Source organism: Podarcis melisellensis, assembly GCF_964234715.1.
Source record: "Podarcis melisellensis genome assembly, chromosome: 4".
NCBI lineage: Eukaryota > Metazoa > Chordata > Lepidosauria > Squamata > Lacertidae > Podarcis > Podarcis melisellensis.
Window position 1 is genome coordinate 23,131,636 of NC_138531.1, and position 18,281 is coordinate 23,149,916.

General features: G+C 43.9%; 1 protein-coding gene across 3 annotated transcripts in view; it reads right to left on the reverse strand.

The window, feature by feature from the left end:
• FGF14 (fibroblast growth factor 14) overlaps nucleotides 1-18,281 on the reverse strand; it is a 297,609-nt gene that overhangs the window by 82,290 nt on the left and 197,038 nt on the right. The window contains exon 1 of one of the 3 annotated variants that reach the window (XM_081908296.1): nucleotides 16,068-17,042. The exons of the other annotated variants lie outside the window; for them this stretch is intronic. Within the exon in view, the coding sequence (XP_081764422.1) occupies nucleotides 16,068-16,263 (196 nt within the window). The 5' untranslated portion in view covers nucleotides 16,264-17,042. Of the gene's footprint in view, nucleotides 1-16,067; nucleotides 17,043-18,281 lie in introns of those variants that run through there. 3 annotated transcript variants of the gene reach the window in all.

Sequence of the window (18,281 nt, forward strand, 5' to 3'; positions counted from 1 at the left end):
TTATAATAAAAAATTGTAGCCCTTTTCTTGCAAGAGTCGTGAATTTACTCTATTTCAACACATCCCTAAAGGAGCTGAGAGTCTGACAATAAAATACAGCATTTCCTACACTGTGATGAGAATACGCCCTTGCTAAGAAAAAGGTGGATAGGAATGAGGACTACCCACAGGAGAAAATTACACATTAAAATAAAATATGGGTAAAAAGAAAAATGGTTGTATTAAATCATTAGTCATTCACTTTGTGGCTGCAGTTTCAAACTGTTTAAAAAATGCATTAAATTGTAAACTCAGCTTCCTCTGCATTGCTCCCCACAAGCATCAATTATTTGGGGGAAAATGCACTAATTGTCAGCCTTGCCTTAGAAAATATATCTTCCATTGGGACCCCTTTCTACTCTCCACTGTTTTCTTAGAGTACATTGACCTGGGGCAGAAATGTGATATGCCAGACATGAGGCTACCATTGGAAATGGCATTCCTTGGTAAACAACAACAACAACAACAACAATTTATTTATACCCCGCCCATCTGGCTGAGTTTCCCCAGACACTCTGGGCGGCTCCCAATCGAGTGTTAAAAACAATACAGCATTAAATATTAAAAACTTCCCTAAACAGGGCTGCCTTCAGATGTCTTTTAAAGATAGGATAGCTGCTTATTTCCTTCACATCTGAAGGTAGCGTGTTCCACAGGGCGGGTGCCACTACCGAGAAGGCCTTCTGTCTGGTTCCCTGTAACCTCACTTCTCGCAATGAGAGAACCGCCAGAAGGCCCTCGGCGCTGGATCTCAGTGTCCGGGCTGAACGATGGGGGTGGAGATGCTCCTTCAGGTATACAGGACCGAGGCCGTTAGGGCTTTAAAGGTCTGCACCAACACTTTGAATTGTGCTCGGAAATGTACTGGGAGCCAACGCAGATCTCTCAGAACTGGTGTTATGTGGTCCTGGTGGCCACTCCCAGTCTCAAGTCTAGCTGCTGCATTCTGGATTAATTGCAGATTCCGGGTCACCTTCAAAGGTAGCCCCACGTAGAGCGCATTGCAGTAGTCCAGAGGTCGGTACACCAAAAGGAATCCTGTACTGCCCCTATTGCCCAACTTCCAGAACATGCACTCAGAAAACTGGGTCTTCCCAATAGGATGCCTGGTGCAGACTATTGACTTCCTAATAATCACTGCAACCCACCCTCCCCGCCCACATGACCTTGGTTGCTGGGCATAAGAGAAACCTGGTGGGCAAGCAGCGGCAAGGACAGGCCCATCTGCTTCATCCAACCAGGTCTCTTTCACACATGCCAGGTTAAATCCTCCATCCACAATCAGGTTGTGGATGGCAGTGGTTTTATTCATCATTGACCTGGCATTGCACAGCAACACTTTCAGGTCATGTGGGTTTCCCTTGCTGATTTCAGTAAGTCTCCCATCTCTCCTTTCCTGGAACATGTGGGATTATTGAGCATGAAGTCATTTTGTTTTGCATTACCCTGTGCTCACAGTCGACAGCCGATACTGTGTGGGCAACAAAATGTATAATGCAAGGATACTATCCCATAGGGCAAGTGATCCAACACAATTTGGGGAAGAGTGGAAAATACACACTATCAGAATGTTTTTTTAAGTGGCAATGGCCTTTTCCTGTCTATGTGCCATTACACCCTTACAGCACAAGCCTATGCATGTTTACTCAGAAGTAAGTTTCACAGGGTTCAGTGGGGCTTATGTATGGGGTGTAAGACAGCAGCTGTAGTTACCCATTTTGTATGTTTTAATAACCAGGCAAATATTTCAATGAACGGTTTTGGCTAGGAGATCATTTTAAGTAATATGTGTGGTTGTTTCTACAGAACAAGGGTAGCAATTAATCCAGATAGGTGGGTTGCATGGGGAAAGGTATCTCATCACCAGTGCTGAAGTAAAATTTACTTGCCAGTCTGGTTAGCCTCTATATGAGAAATGTTCTTTACCTTAGGTACCAAAGTGCGTCGTACCAGCCCTGGAAGGATTCACCCGCTCTTCAAATTACTGAACCCCAGAAACATACAGCAAAATCCTATACATGTCTACTAATTCCCAAGGAAGGATTGCAGCCTCAGTATCTTACCAGAAAACCTCAAGTCTGCAATATGATGACCAATACTATCCCATTTAATCTCTTCTTCATCTTTCAGCGTTGCAGTTTTAACCCTCATGCATGATTCTGCATCCCCAAACTGAAGCATGGTTTTGCTGCCCCCTCCCTGAATATCAAATTTGTGCCATTGCATCAGTACGCCCAAATATCAACAGATGCGCCAATAAATTTGATACAATTAGACTGGGAAAGTGTGGCAGTCAGAATGTGAGACAAGACTGAGAAGTAGTCAGGCACAACATCTGCCAGATGAAATTAGCAGACAAAATTTGCTATGTATCTAGGTGAAAAGGGCTCAGGGATGAAACGCCACTAATTTACTGTTAAGCCACCCTTCATGTTACTGCTTTGATTCCTATCCCTGCTCTTCTCACAGAGTACATAGGGCCCTGATCTAGCTAAATTTAGTAGCCTTTCATTCTCATAGAAAATAAGTTAGTCATGCCAAACAAGCCCCATTGATTTTGAGTATGACTAACTTTAGCTGGAGTGGATCCATTCTTCTGCTTATAGTTGTCATGGCAGGGAGATTAAAACTGCACAGTGAAATGTTGCCATAGCAGATTATGTAATATGCAGCTTGCATTTTTGCTACAGGTTACATTAAAAAAGAAGAAGACACAGGGTTAAATGTAGAGTCTAAAAATGGAAGAATGGAGAATGAAGCTGTTAGACTATGCTGAATTGGATAAATTGACTGGGAAGATTAGATATTTAAGAGACCAAAAGTTCATCGAGGACTGGGGGAAATTTGTGGAATATCTGGAAAGTATAAGTGAGGGACAGATAACGCTAAAGGGATTTAAAGAAGCACTGTGAAAAATTGAGAAGTATTGTTTAAAGGGAATAGAAAAGAAGGGTATAAACAATGACAATGCAAACCCAAGGAATGCGTAATTTAAATAATGACTATGGATGATTTACGGAAAAGCTGAAGGAAGTCCAGAAAAGAAACAATTTGTGAAAAATTGGATGTGAAATTAGTGTGTGTTTTTGTTTTTGTTGTAAATTAATAAAAATTATTTTTTAAAAAATGATTAAGAGATTTATAGGCGAATTAAAGACAAGGGAGCAACATTTCCCCCCTGAATTTACAATGTTTACCAACGTAACTTTCAGCAAGTAATATTAAATTTTACAATTAAGATGATAATGTATGCTACTCCTCTTCCATCTGGTAGTGATAAAGCATTTAATACCTATATAACTGTTCTTGCTACCTCAAGGATATCCTTGAGAAAGACAGGGCAAATCTGAAAATACAACTTGTATGCTTATAGGTATTGGTAGTTGAATACCATAATGCTATTTTAATAAGGATTTTTTTATTATTAAAATACGGCATTTTATATGATGTCATTTGTTGCACAACGCTTACAGGTTCTTTTGCCATCAGTGAGTTAAGAAATCATTTAAATAAAATCAATGAACTTTATTTATTTAGCCTTTCCCCCACTCCCAAGCTCAGAGGGGGAAATGTCTCTGGAACTTGAATATGTAGATGCGCTGTAACCTTTTACTTGTGGGAACTAGGGCACATCAGAAGTTTGCTTCCTTTTCCAGCTAACCATAAACGCAGAATGAAGGGAGAGAGAAAGAAAAATTTAGTGGACACCTGGAGTGGGGCAGGCAGGGGGAGGTGTCAAAAACCACAGAAGGTGAAAATGCAGGAACAGCCTCATCACAGACTCTCTGGCAATCATGCCAGAAGCAAATTACTTTCTATGGGCTTCTGTCTAGCCATTCTTTCTCAGCTTCTGATTGCTTTCTCATTTATTCTTGTACTGCAATCTTTTTTAGTTCATAGTCAAGAGTCATTCCAAATACATCTGCCTCTTTCCTCCTTTCTTCTCTTCCTTCCTCACCATGTTAAAATCTAAGCTACACTGATTGGGACACACGGACACATAATGGCGTTACAAGTGTGTACCTGGGCTCGCATGTGCGCAGCCAGCACTCATTTATGTTCATGTCCACATTGCTGAGAGGTTTAGGATCTTTTGCTGGAGTTTTTACATGCACTTGCTATGTACTTCTTTGGGAAGCTTCAAGAGGACAGCCAGGTGGATCCAACAGAGATCTATACTGTCATCAAACCCCTATTAGCCACTTAAAAATCAGGCATGGCAATTCTGTTCTAGCATTTGATCTTTTTAAAGTTAACTTATCAATACCAATTATAAATGCAATTATAACATATCCTGAGCACCAAGCAGTACACTAGAAGTGGACTGTGGGAAAAATAAACTGGCAAAACATCAAGAGGGGGTTTTTTTTTGGGGGGGGGGGAATCCAGACTATTTCTGAAAACTGTACAAGGTATCCCAATATATCTTTACATTACAATAACCCTCAAGGTGTTATTATATTTTTTCAGAAGAAATAAGTATAGTCTGAACCGGCTTCCCCTAGAATTTTTGGGCCAATGGCCAGACATAATGTTAACTTTGGTCCAGCAACAGTTGGAAGGCACCAGGTTAGCTTAAATGACAGCTTCGTACAGGACTGTTTATCCTATATATGAGCAGCACAACAAGTTATTCTTGGCCAGATTTGTACCCACTATCATATGGAAAAGCATGAGTGTGGGCTAGGTTATAGGTACTTATAGTCCACCATTTACCATGTGGTCCCATGTGTTTGTATGAATACAGTCAGTAGATATGGCCGGGTACATTTTCTGTGACTGTGGCATTTGAGGGCATAGCTTTGGGTTGCCACTGGCAGTAATATTAATTTGCAGTGATATTTTCCCATATAACCATGACCTTAAAATTGGCTCATGTTGTTCCTCTGTAGGAGGGAAGGGAAGATTGCATGTGGATTTTCAACAATTTGGGTCAGTTATGGGCCCCCCAAAAAGAGGTGTGGGACCTGGTAGGTGCATAATGATGCTTACCTCTGACACTAGCTGTGGTTAGCCCCATCTGTACTTAAAAGTGAGTGGTGGATGCATCTTCCCAACCATAATACCAAGTTGATGGCAAAGCACATTCCCATCCACTTTCTCATGACACAAGTCGTGTGTGACAAACTACAGTAGAATCAGTCAGAAAGTCACTCTGTTCTCAGTGTCTCCCATCCAAGTATTAACCAGGCCCGACCCTGCTTAACTTCCGAGATCAGACGGGATTGGGTGCATTCAGGGTGGTGTGGCTGTAGGCACTGTTCTCAGTGTCACACATATTATGCATGCATATTATTTAAGATCTAAATATTAGCCGTACACATTTATATGTATCTAGGCCCTGTTAGCTATAATGGGGCTTAATCACATGGTCTACATAAAAGCCCCAGGTGGCAAAAAGATACTATGGTTGGAACCCTATATTCACTCACCTGGGAGTAAGCCCCATTGAAATAAATGGGACTTGATATTGAATAGACATGCATAGGATTGCACTATAAGGCATGCTATTTAAAAACCAAATAAGTCCTTTTCATTTCCAAAGGCCTAATTTTAGAACTGTTATTCCACCAGACTGATGACACTGCTATTATTCAAAAGTATTGCAAATACCACCCCTGCTCTTTGAGAACCAAATTCCCTTCGTATCTCTCTTGTGACCTGAGATGCCCATATGCATGAATTCATTGTCAACTCCGCCTGAATAACAGAATCCAGTCAAAGAGTTGTCTTGGCATTGCATAAATCTTATGGATCAATCACAAAATTAACCTCCTTTTGAAAAAAATGGAATTTGCTCGGAGGGGGTTGATTATAAAGTGGGTGGGTGTGCACATAAAGGTAAAAGGTAAAGGTACCCCTGCCCGTACAGACTCTGGGGTTGTGCGCCCATCTCACTTAAGAGGCCAGGGGCCAGCGCTGTCCGGAGACACTTCCGGGTCACATGGCCAGTGTGACATCGCTGCTCTGGCGAGCCAGAGCTGCACACGGAAACGCCGTTTACCTTCCCGCCAGTAAGCGGTCCCTATTTATCTACTTGCACCCGGAGGTGCTTTCGAACTGCTAGGTTGGCAGGCGCTGGGACCGAGCTGCGGGAGCGCACCCCGCAGCAGGGATTCGAACCGCCGACCTTTCGATCGGCAAGCCCTAGGTGCTGAGGCTTTAACCCACAGCGCCACCTGTGTCCCTCGTGCACATAAACCTAAGTGTAAATGTTTATGTGTGTAAAACACACACACACACACACACACACACACACAAAGGATACATTAGTTTTAAAGCAAAACATTTCAGTTTTTACATTCTTCAGCTGCTGTTATACAAAGAGAAATCTTGTAAGGGCTATTTGATGCTTGGCCAATGGCGGCAGGAATTAGAGGGCGTTCCCCTGGGCGCAGGACCAACTGACCAATAGTAGCGCTTGGCCTTGCACCCAGGGCAAGCCTCTCCAGTGGCATGTCTACTGAGATAACCTTTCACATGGAATCACAGCCTGTTAGAGGGTCCTGAGGCATGTTGTAAGAGTCAGAGTTCATGTGGGGTAGCTTACGGGCAAAATATATTGAACCTTGTAGTTGATCTGAGAATGTAACTTCTTAGAACAGTCTCTCCCATCCCAGTGTCCTGCAGATAATTGGACTATACTCCCATTACCCAACCACTGGGCCATGCTGGCTGAGGCTGATGGCAGTTGTGGTCCAAGGCATATGGGGGGCACTAGATTGGGGAAGTACAACTGGACAGACTTCAGACTTCTCAGATCTGCTTTATATTTACCATAACCCTAAGATCTACCAATGAGACCCAGGTACAAAGGACATAAAGTTAGCCCATGGATTTGTTTTCAGTATCAGAACTGAACTGAGCAGACAGTCTTTTCACACAAAAGTCCACTCCCAGTTAGCTTTCCTTATTCCAGCAAGTCTAATTTGGGTGTTGTTGCTATTGTTAAGCATTTGAGAGTCAACCCTCTCTTGCCAATCGGATGCAAATCACCCAGAAATCTAAGAGGATAATCCTGATCTATATCTGCCACCCTTGTCTTATCACTGTTGTAGTGGTAATGATGATTAAACTGTTTTTTTTTAATAGGGATGATTGTCCACTATTAGTGATCTTCACACTGAGTTACCTTTGATTAACCTCTGAGGAAAACCAGGGTTCCCTGAAACACAGTTTGACGAAACCCCCTGAAACATTTTGAATCTATCATGTTCTAACAGTGGCCAACCAGATGTCTATCAGAAGCCTGCAGACAGGACTTGAGGACACCAACATTCTTTCCACTTCTAATTTCCAGCAACTGGCAATCAGAGGCATCTTCCATAATTTTTCCTAATCTTTTAGTTAGTGATCATCCCTACGTCTCATGGGGGTAAATTCCATACCACAACTATGTACTGTGTGAAGAAGAACTTTATTTTATGTGTTCTGCATCTTTCAACACTCAGTTCTGCTGAATGGCCCCAACGTCTAGTATCATGGGAGAATGAGCAGGGGCAGTGGTGGGGAATCTTCCTATCTACTTTCTTCATGCCATGCACCATCTTAGGTGGCTCTATCATTTATTTTTCTAAATTAAAAAGCCTCAGATTTTGCGACCTTTCCTCACAGATACTTCCCTGATACTTTTGGTTACATTTCTTTTAAAAGCTCTACAATATCCTTTTTTGAGGTGATATGAGCAGAATTGTACAGACTACTCCAAGTGTGGTATTTAGGATTACAGTCCTTAGGCAATCTAGTACATAGTTCAGTGGGATTTTTGTATAAATTTGGTAAAAATGCAAAATAAAAAAAAACCTATAATAATAATAATGGGTGAGCTCTCTTTATAAAATAAAAAGCATTTCTAGCAAAATAAAACTTTGCAGCAAACAGCAGGAAGCTGGGAAAATAAAATTGCAATGGATGAAATATATAGTATATGCTACGGAAAGCAATTATTGAGGAACACATGCTTCATTACAAGACATTTTTACAGCAAGCCCACTTTGCATCACTAAAATTATACATGAATACAAAATAGAAAATTGCATATAATGAAGTACACTAACTTAGCATCAAAGACAAACTGACATGAAAAGGTAGATGTACAATTTACATAGATAATTACAGGCTTGTAAATAACCACTTGCCTAGTTGCTGGTGGTGAGTAAGTACTGCCTCTAGGAGACTAGGTAGGAAAAGGTTACAAAAATTACTTCTTTCCTTTTTTTTAAGGGCACTACTGACTCATGTAAGTATGTGTGGGCAACTGGGTCATTTTAAAAATTGCAACAGAGGATGCACACATGTGATAATGTGTTATTTGCCACACTGCCAAACAAAATGATTGGGGCATATTGTACCAAATAGATTTTGGGGGGAAAGGGCTCTGATTTCCTGGCTGCTGCTGGTGCAGCAAATTACCAGCTGTATCCAAGTAACAGCCATCTTTCCCTCACATGTAGCAGTCTGTGTGAAACCTACAGCGTGCATGTATGGTTTGACAGATCAGTGCCAAAGTATTTTACTTAGTACATAAATTCCATTGGGAGTGCAGTGAGTGATTCCTTTGCCACATTTTTACTGGATCATTGCACTATGGATATAATGCAAATCAGATTTATCCTGCCTTCATGCCCCTACCAGCAAAAATAAAAATAAAAAGCTCACATTACAAGCTTCAAGCCACAGGTATCTTAATTTTATTCTGCAAAAGAATTCTCTTTTTAGTACTCCTAACCAATGATCACTTGCTCGGTTTGAGAAAGGAGCAAAAGCGCTGCCACCCTCCACAAAACCTATTGAAACATTCTTAGTTCAATTGATAACTTGTCTAATATAGTAATAGAATTAGGGCACAATTCTGTAGTTGAGATCTGCTGCTCTAAGACCTTGAGGAAGCCCAGCTATGCTGGCATAACTGGGTGAGGAGGATGCTTATACCAAATCCTGCATTGCTTCAACTCACATTCACATCCCTGTCAATGAGCAAACTTTGCATCAAGCTAGTATAAGGAATTTCCATCTCACTGGTGTCAATGGGAGGGCAAAATTACAATCGCTTTCCCCATTATCTGCCCTGCCCTTGTCACCATGACAGAACATAGGAAATGCTGTAACTCAACACCCACTCACACTACCAGTAATACAAACTATGCATAAACCATACATCAAATGATAGGTGGTGAGGCACAGGGCTCTATCGATGATGTTACACAGGCTTTGAGCTCACAACAGGGAACCCCGTTGAAAGGAAATAATAGAAAAAAGGACACTTTGCATAAAAAGAGATTAGTTCACAAAAGATTTATGTCCTAAGCACCACCAGACGTTTCTGCACATTGTGAACACTTCCTCCATTGTGAAGCTACCCTGCTTCAAGGCTCCAGGCAGGACCAGCCAACAGCAATCTCAACTCCGTCTAACAGCTGGGAATGCAAGGATAGAATACCCTACACAGAGAAGTGTGAAACACGTGGTGTAATGGGGAGCTGCTCCAAGTGTATTCCTTGTCTATGCATCCAAATGCTGAGCCTTATCTGAACTGTATTGCTCTAACAATGCAATATGGTCTCCACCTACACAGGCGAGCTGCTATAAGCAGGTAAGCACTCTGTTGGCGATCTCTTACCTCCTCACACAAACACTTACTGTTGCAAAGACTATGCACTCCAGCTGCTATCTATTGTTTGCTGTCCTCTCTGTCTCTCTGTCTCCCCTTGTTCTCCACAAGCAGCTCTTTCCACACGCACAGCACCAATCTCACAACGCCGGCCAGTCCCACCTCATGACCTGCAGCAGTAACAAGGATGCTCTCAGCTGTTCCTCTGTGGGCTTGTTTGCTCCAGGCAGGCTGCCACACCCTTGCAAGGTTAATTGCAGACAGTTGTACCACGGATGATGCTCCCAGTAGAGCTAGTACCTGACAGATCAACAAGCCTGCTACCCTTCTGTCTGTCAAACCACTGACCAAGGCACAGAAACCTTGTTGAGATGAGTGTTTGGCAACCCTATAGATACTTCTTTCCCTTTCAGAATCTCATACATTCCGAGTAAGAACTTTGATTGTGTCACAAGCATAGTTTCTTTGTTGCTATGGATGGGCAGATATGTACTCCTTTGCTCCTCTCTAGTTTAATCTTGTCCCAGTTGGCCTCAGGATAGGATGGTAGGGAGAAGAGTAGCCTCTCCCCTCTCTGCTTACTATGGTTCTCTTGACTATGAGGGGGTCAGGCATCTCAGAGTGCACAGATAGGGCAAGTGCTGCTGCCAGGTTATACGAGGCAGTCAGTTTGCAGGGAGGGGGATGAGGAGGGAGGCAATTAGTCTTGCTCTGATACTAGCTGGCAGGACCAACCTATCATGTAAAACAGCAGACAGTAGCAGATGGTGTCATGGGGCTTTGCCACTTGCCTGGTCTACCTGCTGCTGCATGCTGGGACAGAGAGGGAGGAAGCAGGGCAGCAGCAGGATGGGCATGGTACAAATGGAGCCAATGCAGTTTTCCTGCCAGAACATTTGCACCATGCTGACCTCATTGCCACCACATGCCTATCCATCCCAGTATAGAGCAGACCTCCCAGAAGGAGGTCAGGTAAGTGGCACAGCCCCATTACACCATTTGCTACTGATATCAGGAGGGCGTCTTGATCACATGGATTGCCAGTCGGAAGGGTGTGTTAAAAGGGCTGATTGCAGCACTACTGATGATTGGCTCATGTGCGCCTCCTGTTTTCCTAATGAGGCAGGTATGGGGACTTCCACTGTATCAAACAGAAACTGTTCCATCATACCAGGAATCTTCCTGCAGTCCTCATGCTCCTGGGATCCTCATGCTCCTGAGACTGGGGTTGGGGTTGGGGTGAGTGAGCCACTGTAGGCTGCTTTTGCCACCAGTGTGTGTCTAGGGCTGCCCCCTTTGCCTCTCTCAACCCTGCCTTTCGGTTATTTGGCCATGGAGCCATTCCCTCCCTTGATGGTCTTGAACCCATGTCTCAGGAGAACTCTCTCTCTCTGTGTGTAGACACTCTGCCCAGGGAGCTATATAGATGTCGTATTGTATCTTTTCTATATTTCCCCCATGTGCTGTGTTCCTAAAATACTGCTTGTAGGTGGCATGAGTGAATTTGAACTCCTGCCTATAGGGATGCCTTGGGACTTGAAGCACTGGGCTTGTCTCTAGCTGTGCCAATGGAGCTAGTGGAGTGGGAGCACTTATGTGCCACCTTGCACGATGTATGTATGATGATGCAAGATGAATGCTGGTAGCACATCCCCTTCATTCAAAGGGGGCCTTTATGTGTGGGTGGCATGTCAGTATCATTGCTGGCACAGTCAATAGACAGTGAATTCTGTATTTGCCGTGTTGTCTATAAAGTTCTGTGGCACTTTCACCAGTGTAGCAGCAGCAGAGCTCTGGGTTGTTCAGCCCACCCCACCACTTGCCATGCTACAGAAATTACATTTTCCACCGTTATGTATTAAACTACAATACAGATTTGCAAGGCGAATGTACAAATTCCCACATATAAATTAACCAACAAATGTATGGGTGGGTGTGAACTTGTTTGAAAGTAATTATTTCACACCCCAATCATAAGAATGTTTACTTGGAAGTAAGGGAGGGCAAACCTGTCAATTTTTGTTTCCTGCAGTTCCTCATCACCCACGCTCATCCCCTATTTTATAGTTCTCTACATTTCCAGATCAGTTTGCAATTTTTTAAAAAGAGTCTTCATGCAACTTAAACAGCAAAATTATCTCAATATACACATTTCTGCAAACCAATTTCTCCTAATGCGATGCATTTGTGTGTGTGTTATTTTCACTAATATACACATTTGTATGCACACCTTATCCTAGTCTATGCATTTCGGTACACATCACTCGTCTGGAGAACTAGATTGCAAAATTTGGGGAAGTGTGGATTTTGAACTATAGTTATGTTTCCATTTGTATATTGATTCAGAATGTGTGAATTAGGTAAGTTCACCTGCAATTTCTCCCCCATCCCTACTTCAAAGTAAACCAGATTGGTAATAATAGGATTATAACTTACAAAATACATGTGTTTACAATTGCAGAGCAAGTATCAGTAAACACACAAAAGGTTGAAGCAGAGCTTTACAGTGGTAAAGTTTCATGCATAAATAATAATTCTCATTTGATAAAAGAAGCAATAAAACGATAAAATGGCAAGCAACTCCTTCCCAGAACACACACCATACATGAAATATTCCAGTTGCTATCAGCGAAATGTACTGCACACAAAATTTGGACAGTCAAGCATTTCAACCTAATACCATCAAAGCAGGTTTTAGGAACATCCCTAGATACAATATGAAACAGCTCAGTATGTGCACCGTTAACATCAGTACAAAAATTACGACTGATTCCAATTGCATTCGGTTTCCCCCCTTCATCTATAACTTTCTGGAATCAACTAGAAGGCAAATACTAAATCAACACCTGATCCTAGAAGGCACATACTAATTTTCCCAGAATCTACAAACATGGAAAACTGATTCATAATTATTATTTAGCAACCTAATACATCATAGGAAACCATAGCAATTTTTCCACACAAGTGACAAGTATTAATCATTAGCCAAATTTAATTAAACAATCTTTTATGCAACTCCACACTACACCTTTCTTTAAAAGAAGTTTAGGAAATCAGTAGGTTGTTGTTTTTAAAGACAGGCAAAACACATGTCATCACCTATAAGGGCAACAATGTGGTTTATAACCAGTAATAAATAGTGGATCTGATGTTCTTCATTTTCCCTAAAACAAGAGAGTTGTGATTAACAAATAGTACATTTTCTAGGAGAATATACTAGAAACTCTCCAAGTGCATTCTATAAATATGTTCTATAAACATTTTGTATATGAAATGGAAGGTACAAAAATGGAAATGGTTTAAGTGAATGTAATATTTTCATTATGTTAAGCTAATATGGATTGGATGTGTGCATCTTTCCCACATACTGAAATCATAACATATAACTAAAGGAACATTTCCTAATAGAGAATCAACCTGAATTGTTGCTTCTGCTTGCTGGATCTGCCTTCTTAAAGGAGTCGCCTTAATTTCCAAATGGCTCTTATTTCACACTATTGTTGTTCACCTAACAACCCTTATGATCTAATAATGTTTTTAAGTAGATCACTAGCTTTAGTGATTTGCTCGTTTCAAATTTAATGCATTTATTATTAAATACAATCCCTCTTCTATAAATGATAAGTCAAACAAATATGTGCGGATGTCAAGCATGCTTGAGTTGCTAAGGCCATAAATTGGCATCACTGTGTGTAAAACTAAGCAAACGGGACAACAAATAGAGCCATTAATGTTGCTTCGCTGAGGCTACTCTTGGGCACACACAGCGACTACCAGCTATAAGCATTGCACTACCTTCACTAAAAAAAACCCCAAGATGAATAGCTTGTGGAAATCAGTGTCACTGTTATTTTATTGTCACTAGTTGCTGTTGTCAGGTAATTCACTTGGCTATGCCACTGCTTTCCAAAAAGCAAAAGCCAATTCACCCTTTCAGCATTAATTTAACAGAGTCTAAAACATTCTTCTTAAATTTTATCAGTAACGTATATGTGTTGGTTTAGTTTACGTTTCCATAAGTGAAATTTCTTATTAAGTATAAGTTATATCCTAGAAAGTAGTGCATGGCTTTCTTAGCCTGGAAAAGCATTTCAGTATTGAAACACCTTGTGATAGGAAGGATCTCGTTTCCCAGAAGTGCAAACCTTACATGCTACTACAAGTGGAAAAGTATAGTTTGTTGTTGTTGTTCTGAGGTCTTCCTAGTTTTAGTTATGGCAGCGATGATGCTAGCTTTGTTACAGCATCTGCAGTTTTAAAAACTCGGGAATATTACCAGAATAGGAAACTATCTAATCCAAGGGAGAGAGAGAGAGTGCAGGTTTCCCATCACACTGATTTTATGGTCTGTTTGTACTTTGATCAAATCCATCTGAAGCAGGAATACGTGTGTGTGTGAAACAGCTCCCTACCACCACCAAGAGTGCACCGCACTTTGCATAAAGACAGAAAAACCAGAAATATAAATCCACAATTGCATGATGCACCTGGTGTATCAATATGGGTAAGGCTCCTCAAATATAGTTCCAATATAGTTAAGACTCTTCCAATTACTGTTACTTGAACTGCCTTCCCTTGGGAAGCTCACACACCTAGTGATAACCATGGTTAAAAGCAGCCCAAAGAGACAAAATGAAGGAACGGTGGGGAGCCCACAGCGCTAGACTGTTCAAAGAAAGGGAAAGAAATTCAGCAAAATCAGCGTTAAGGTTCAGAAATGTAGTGTTAAAGACAACTGTCCATGGTTTTCCAACCGGTGACAGAACATTCCCAGTGTGTTAAGAAATGTAATGATTAAAAGTCAACCATGACTGGGGTGAGCCAGCTACAGAGGCTGCAAAAATAGGGTGTAGTGGGAATTGGGGTTCCCCCACATTCAACACTCTGAGGATTCTCCACTTCAGCAACTGTAGATTCTTAAAGCGACAGTGCCCCAGAATGCCTGCCTTGCCTTCTCGTGCTATCAGTTTTCTAATACTGAAACAATGGGCTGTATTATAAAATACAGAACACACTACATACTAGTTATTCACTCAAAACACAATATTTTTATATGGATCTTTATACAATTTATTCACGGGAAATCTTTCTCTCTGTGTGTCTTCATTAAACCTTGCTTTCTTACAAAAAAAAAATGCCCTCAATGCATTTAGATTATTGACACTGGAAATAATTATTTTCTTTACTTGATTCAGTTCACAAATTACAATTATAAAACACATTTCTCTTTGCTATCATTGTGCTTCAGATTGGAACAATGGGTGATCATTTCAAATAAGAATCATCTCTTAGAGCTGCTTCGTGTTGGGATTTTTTTGTATTTATAAATTATAAAAATCTACAAAATCTAAATGCAAAGAAACAGAGCACAACAAAAGGGAATAAAAAAGGTTTAGCAGATTTACTGTTGCATCATGTTATCCTTCCAAGGTTGCCTTCAAACATTAGTATACACAACCCTTTGCTCCACGCAGTGGGTATGAAATATACTTAAATCTGTATAGAGCTCCCAGGTTTCTTATCCTCAGCTTCAGAGGGTGGGATGGTACACAAGTTAGAATCTAGTTAGCAGATATTGAAGAGCAATGCATTTTGTTGTAGTTACAGACCATTCACAAGCCACCTAGTTCAGTTGAAATAGTTGGAAGAACACTGATATAGACACTTTGGTATGGATGAAGATAAAGTAGCATAAAATAATCCCACATATTCGGTATAACTCCCTGGCATTCATTAATATGAAACAATTATTTTTCCAATTCTATACCAATAATTGCCAGCCTAGACTAGAATTACCACTTCAGCCATGAACATTAACTAGAAGGGTGGGTAGGAATCCATTCATTTACTTCTCTTTGACACCCCTGACTGCGAGTGTGACAAGAATATTTAAACAGCTGTGGATAAGTCCTTGCCCATTCATTACCTTAACCAAATGCCACGATTTGGTTGCAGACCAAGCACTTTAAATGCCTGTAATCCCACTTCTGTACAATGGGCACAATTACTTATCTCACAGACTTGTGGTGACATTTTTAGCGTACCTTAGCTGCCTCTTAATACCCTGGAACCATCCAGTTTTGCTCATCAAACTAGGCGGTTAAATAAGGCAAGGGCTTTCTTTGCCAGTCCCAAAGCATGCTTATGTACTGAAAGCGAGGGTTCTCGTTCACATTACTAAGAGAGGGGAAGAGAGTGTCTTCAGAACAATGAACCCAGAGACAGCCTCAGTTTCCCTCCTGTAAAATGGGCACAACCCTAAGAAGTGGAAGTTTCCCCCCTTCTTTGCCCTTTACCAGCGTGTTGGGGCCCAAGTTTGGAAACCACAGGCCATTCCTTCCAAGGCACACACAGGCGCAAAGGACACTCTCTCACTCACACACATATATGTACACACATACACAAAACACACACACACCTTGGCGCCGCAACCTCCTCTTCTTGAGGCCAAAGATGCGGACCTTGGAAAAGATATCCACCAGGTTCCCATTGCAAAGCCCGCGGTTCTTGCTGGGGCTGTTGCGCCTCCTGCTGGCCGAGGGCCGGTCCCAGTGCTGCAAGTCGCGCGCCTGGCGCTTCTGCCGGATCAAGCCGCTGGCGATGGCCGCAGCCATGGCCTCGGTCCGTCGCCGGGCGCTCCGCGTCCGCGAGAGCCCTGCCCAAACGCAGCGGAGACGGGCGCGGGGCTTGGCTCAGCCGAGGCGCCGACCCATCTCCGGAAGGCCAACTGGAAAGAAAAGGCGCGGGTAGAGGCGGCGGCGAGGAAAAGTCCTCCGGTCACCACATGGAGTCGCTTGGCTTCAGGCCGAGCGGGAACAGCAACAAGCAGCGCCCGCGGCGGATGCCGTGTCTTCGGCGCCCGGCTTATTCTGCCCGCTGGTCCATGGCTGCCGCCGCCGCCGCCGCCGCTCCGGCCGCCGGCGCCGTGTCCTCCTCGTCGTCGGGGCTGCCTCCGAGTGCCTGAGAAAGCAGCATCTGGAGAGCGCCCGCTTCGGCTCCGGAGAGAGCGCGCGAGCCTTAATCGCGGCGCTTCAGTCCCACCCTAGCCGCCACCCCGCCACACACTCGCTCGCCCGCTCGCTCGCTCACACGCGCACACACACGCGCTCACCCTCCTCTTCTCCCTTCCCGAGACGACTGAGGGAGGGGATTTGTCCTTGGGGTGGGAGCGGGGGAAAAGGAGGAGGGGTAAGTCGCACCACACAAAAACCCAGCAGCGAGGAGAATGCTAATCAAAGGGAAGGAGGCGAGGGAAAGAGAGAGGTGGGCTCCAAAAAGCCTCGCCGCGATTGAAGGGAGGAAATTGCTTGTCGCCGAGAGAAGCCCACGCTGCCGCCCCTCGGCTTCCAGTCAGGCTTTTGTGACAGCCGGGAGCTTGTGTGTGAGAGAGTGAGTGTGCGTTGCGCGGGCGCGCGCGTAGGGCAGAGCGCGCGCGCGTGCGGTTCATCTGTGTGTGCGTGTGTGTGTGTGTGAGAGAGAGAGAGGCGGAGGAGGGGTGGGGAGAGGTTAGGGGCTTGACTGAGGGAAATTATGCGCGGGAAAGTGTGAGACGGCGCGCGCACGGATGTGAGAAAGAGAGACGGAGAAGTTGTAATTTGGCGTCTCTCTCCCTCGCTCCAGAAAGTCTCAGCTCTCTGGGTGAAAGTGCAGCCAGTGCCAGGGAAGCGACAGACTGCTTCCCGCGCTTCAGCGACTACCCGCCACAACAGTCTTGCCTGCCCTGCTGCCCCACCCCGAATAAGCGGACGCCCCGCGCGAGACCCCGAGTTCACCGGGGTTAGAATTACGAATTAACGGCCAGCACCTTAACGCATTAAGGATTCGCGTGTGTGGTGGTGGTGCGAGGGCAGAGAGGCTCTTCCCTACGTAACCACGACAGACACAGGCGTCGCGCGCGGGTCTCTTTGTTGTCCCCGCCGAGGCGGCTCTCTCTGAGGGACGGTTGTGGCTGCTTCGCCTACGGCGGGGCTGACGGGGTTACTCTGGCGGAAGGACGCGGCGGGGATGCGCGCCGCCTTAGGGCCGGCGGCGGGGGCGCGAGGGTCACAAGTCGGCGGCGCCCAAACCCTGCCTTTCCGCCTCAGCAGCGGCGGCGGCGGCTCCCTATTCTCTGGGGATTCGGAACCGGACACGCTGCTGCTTGAGGGGAAGACTAATTCCCAGGCAGGGAAGGGTGAGCTGGGAAGGGAAAGAGAGAGGGAGGCGCGCTTTCTGCTCCAGAGCATCAGCGTCTGCTGTGGCTTCTCGGACGCAGCCAGCTGGCCACAAAGGCAGCCTTGGCTCGCGATCTCTCTCGGGCTTGTCTTGTTTCCAGGAGGAAAACAGGGAAGGGAGATGGCCCAGCGTCCCAGACATCGTGGCATTCAAAGGAAGGGCGAACCGGTTCCTCTTAAGATCATCTTTCAAAACAGGACGGGCTCCGTAGCTTCTATTGCCAAGCAAACACATTTAGTGGTACAAGTGGGCATCGCTAGATTTATTGAGTTCTGTAGTGGCCACTGAAAACTCAACTTCACCCTGTAGTGTGTAAGGCTGGAATTTGGCTCTCGTTTTTTAAGTTTTGTGGGGGAAAAAGAGCCCCGAGATTCTGTGATTAATTTATTTGTCTGCCAAGAGCTCAGGCATGTAATGA